Consider the following 4,146-nt stretch of genomic DNA (forward strand, 5'->3'; position numbering starts at 1 on the left):
ATTATCGTAATCCGGTTCACATATCTACTTATCGTTACTTATCGTTACTTATCGTTACTTATCGTTGGTTTCCAATTCAGGCTCCCTAAGGATCCTCTTCATTGGACTCCCTATATCCTACTTCAGTTTTAGTATAACTCACTACGTGACTTCCGGATATTGTAGCCTTATAGTCATATAAAATGTCTTGATTTTCCCAGTGTTTATCCAAACGTTGCTTGAAAGAATTAGTAGTCTTCGCACTTATAACATCCTCTGGTAGACTGTTCCAGATCTTAGCAGCTCTCAGGGTGAAGTTATATTTTCTGATATCTAATCTGGCTCTCTGGATTAATAGTTGCTTGGAATTCCCCCTTGCAGTTTCTCTCCCTACATGATCTCTCCTATATTTCACAAAGTTGGCTGCTTTTGTGTCATATTTTCCACTCGTAATTTTATATATCTCTATCATATCTCCTCTGTGTCTTCTATAGCTGAGTGTTGGTAGTTTGAGTTTCTTCAGTCTCTCAGAATAGGTAAGATCTGACATTCCAGGTATCTGCTTTGTTGCCCTTCTTTGCACTCCCTCCACCATCTCAATATATTTAGTTTTATATGGGAACCAGACTGAGCTTGCATAGTCCAAGTGTGTTCGAACCAGAGATTTATAGAGCGGAATGAATGTATTTTCATCTAAATGTTGAAATATCCTTCTAATCATGGCAAATGTCGAGTTGGCTTTCTTTACTTTCTCGCATATGTGTTTCTCAAAGGTTAAATTTTCATCGATGATTACTCCTATGTCCTTTTCTTCCTGAACACGCTCTAAAGATTCTCCTAATAACTTGTATGACACCTCTTGTGAAGACTTTTTCCCTATATGCATATATTTACACTTTTCAGGATGGAATTTCAACAACCAAGTGTTGCTCCACTGAGTGAGTTTTTCAAGATCTCTTTGCAGTGCTTCCTGATCTCCATTTTCTTTCACAATGTTAAAAATCTTTGTATCATCTGCGAAAAGGTATACCATTGACTCGACGATCTCTGGTAGGTCGTTTATGAATATTACAAACAATATCGGTCCTAAGACGGAGCCTTGTGGGATGCCGGATGTTACATCATGCCACTCGGAACTTCTCCCATTCACTGTAACCTGTTGTTTTCTATCCCTTAGGTAGTCTTGGATCCACTGAATTGTTTCAAGTCCTATTCCATATGCTTTCAGCTTGTTGATAAGACGTCTATGAGGAACTGTATCAAATGCTTTCTGATAGTCCATATATATACAATCTATGGTGTGTCCCTGATCTAATGCCTCCGTCCATTCATCTAAGACTCTGAGTAGTTGTAGTGCGGTTGACCTCCCTCCCATGAAACCATACTGCCTTGTTGTAAATAGATCGTTCCTTGTGAAGTGTTCAGTGATCTGATCCCGCATTACCTTTTCCATTGTTTCACACACGACTGATGTGAGGCTCACAGGTCTATAATTTCCTGCTAAGGACTTGTTCCCTTTCTTGTAAATAGCACTTATTCTGGCTTTTTTCCACTCCATTGGGACCCTTCTTTCCTCCAATGATCTATTGAATATCATAGTTAGTGGTACCGACAGCTCCTAATGTAGTTCCATCAAAAACCTTGGATGAAAATTGTCTAATCCTGGAGATTTGTCCACCTTAAGTTCTCTGAGTATTTTCTTAACAGTTTCTTCCTTTATGTAACGTTGTTCCCATTGAATTTGGATGTTTCTGGCTTTAAGTTGTGGTACTTCACCATCTGGTTCTTTGGTAAAAACACTACTAAAGAAGTACGCTAAAATGTTAGCTTTTGTTTCATCATCATCCGTTTTTTCTGATTTCGGATCTCTAGGGTCGGTGCATAAATCTGCAATCCCTTGTCTGCTTTTACTCTTTGAGTTGATATACTGCCATATTCTCTTTGAATTACTCTTTGCTTCCTTTGCTAGATTTTTTTCGTATTTCTTCCTAGCCTTCCTTACTAGTTTCCCTGCTTTGTTTCGAGTACGATTGTAGTTTCTTCTAACATCTGGATCTTTGTGTACCAGGTACTTGCGTGCCAAGGCATTCTTCTCTTTAATGACATTTAGAGTTTCTTTATCCAAGGGAATTTGCTGGTTTTTCTTCCTTCCAATTTCATAAGTAGGTACAAACTTATTCTCTAGATCCTCCATCTTTCCACGAAATTTTGTCCATATTTCATTTATGTTTTCAGAGCCATCCCCCAAAATATGCCTCCAATTTGTCTGCTTAATTTCATCCTTTAGTCCTACATAGTCAGCTTTGCTGTAACTTTTTCTCTTCTTCTTTGTTTTCTTGACATCCACTCTGCACACATAGCTGAATATGATGACACAGTGGTCACTTTTTCCGAGAGGACTTTGTAGTTCCATATCTACTACTGTGTCCGGGTCCTTGGTTATTATCAGGTCTAGCACACTTGGTGTATTAGTTCCCCTCCATCTCGTTGGTTTATTTACCATTTGGAATAAAAAGTTATCCTGTAAGCACTCAAGGAACTTCTGCTCTTCTGAATGAATGTTTGATGATGTCATCATATCCCAATTAATTCCAGGGTAGTTAAAATCTCCCATCAGTAAATGGTGGGTAAAGTTTAGCTTTGATACTTCACTGATCAAGTTCCTTAAAGTTCTACCGGTTTCTTCCGAACTATCTGATGGTGATCTGTATATCACTCCAATAAGCATGGTCTCATTTCTACTAGTACGCAATTTCACGAACAGGTGCTCACAAAATCTGCTATCAACTTTTATTTCCTCCGCCTTGAGTGATTCATGCACATAGAGTATAATTCCTCTACCAATATCCCCTTCTAGGTTTGTGTAGAACATATTGTATTCCTGTGACCATTCCATGTTGAATTCGGAGGGATTTAGTAGATAAGAAGCATTCTTCGCCTTTACTTCGGTAATCCCTATTACCATCGGTTTTACATCTCGGATTCTGATTTGAAATTCATTGAATTTGTTTCTGAACTGATCGGCGTTTGTATAAAAGCAAGTTAGTCTATTCACAAACTTAAAACTATTTACACTATCTTCACTGTTCTTCTTTATATCTACTCTCCTTCTACCCGAACTTTTACCACTCTGCGCGCCCAGGGTGGTCCTCGTACTCGGAAGGTGAATTCCCCCGAATGTGTCCCTTGTAGTTCTTTAGCCCTTTCATACAGTTTCTTCTCATTTTCCCTTTCAGCTCTTGTCAAGTCATTTGCAATTCTCACCTTGGCAAACTCCAAGTGATCCTTCAAGAATTTTGCACCTTTAAAAAGTTCCACCTTCTTTTTTGTTGTTGTAAGGGTAACAAGCATTGGGCGACTTGCCTTATCCTTTTTGAATTTCCCTAAACGTACCACTTTACTGATGTCGGAATTGTCAATATTTGTTTGGCATCCCTTTCCTATAGCCTGCAACTTCTCGTAGTCAAAGTTCCGTCGTGTCTCACTAGATTCTGACTCACACTCCTCAATTCCATATACCACCATGTTATTCTCCCGACTTTTCCTCTCATTTATTTCCTGCAGGACTGCTGTAACATTTTCTTTAGGCTGTACCTCATCATTATTCGATGTGATTTCAGAATTTCCAGACGCTACTTTATTATTTAGTTCATCCTTGACGATTGCACGGACATCATTTTCACTGCACTTGTTTTGCACTTCCTTTTCAAGTTTATCAATCCTTGACTCAAATATTTTCATTATTTCCTTACACCTATCCTCTATCTCTCTATCCACCACTATGTTCTTTTCGACTTTTTCTCTGCATGTACCACAAAACCACATGACATCACTTTTTGACATAATGTTATATTCCTCAACTGATTTTTTCAGACATTTTATGCAGAAATGATTGTTACATCGTTGACACTCAAGGAGCTTGTCTTCGTCCGACATGAATTCGTTTTTACATAAGTTACAGCACCAAACTACTTCATTGTCTAATGCTAGTACACAATGAGATTTCTTGGGCGAATTGTTCCTAGAGTTATCCCTAGAGGAAGGGCATGAAGTTGTTTTAATCGGTCTCCCCCTTCTTTTACTTTTTGTTTCCCCGCTCTGATCGCCGACGCCATCTGGGATATTTTTTGTTGTAGCCATCTAACCATGAATCAACAAAAACCTCGG

The 4,146-nt window shown here is 38.6% G+C and overlaps 1 protein-coding gene across 1 annotated transcript; it reads right to left on the reverse strand.

The window, feature by feature from the left end:
• Window positions 1–1,597: 1,597 nt before the first annotated feature.
• LOC134241065 (uncharacterized) lies at window positions 1,598–2,875 on the reverse strand. Its single transcript, XM_062723156.1, has one exon. The coding sequence runs from the start codon at window positions 2,873–2,875 to the stop codon at window positions 1,598–1,600; it is 1,278 nt and encodes a 425-aa protein (XP_062579140.1).
• Window positions 2,876–4,146: the final 1,271 nt, after the last annotated feature.

This window comes from Saccostrea cucullata, unplaced genomic scaffold (genome assembly GCF_032062105.1).
Source record: "Saccostrea cucullata isolate Sc308-1 unplaced genomic scaffold, CSIRO_AGI_Scuc_v1 ctg3034, whole genome shotgun sequence".
In the NCBI taxonomy this organism is placed as follows: Eukaryota; Metazoa; Mollusca; class Bivalvia; order Ostreida; family Ostreidae; genus Saccostrea; species Saccostrea cuccullata.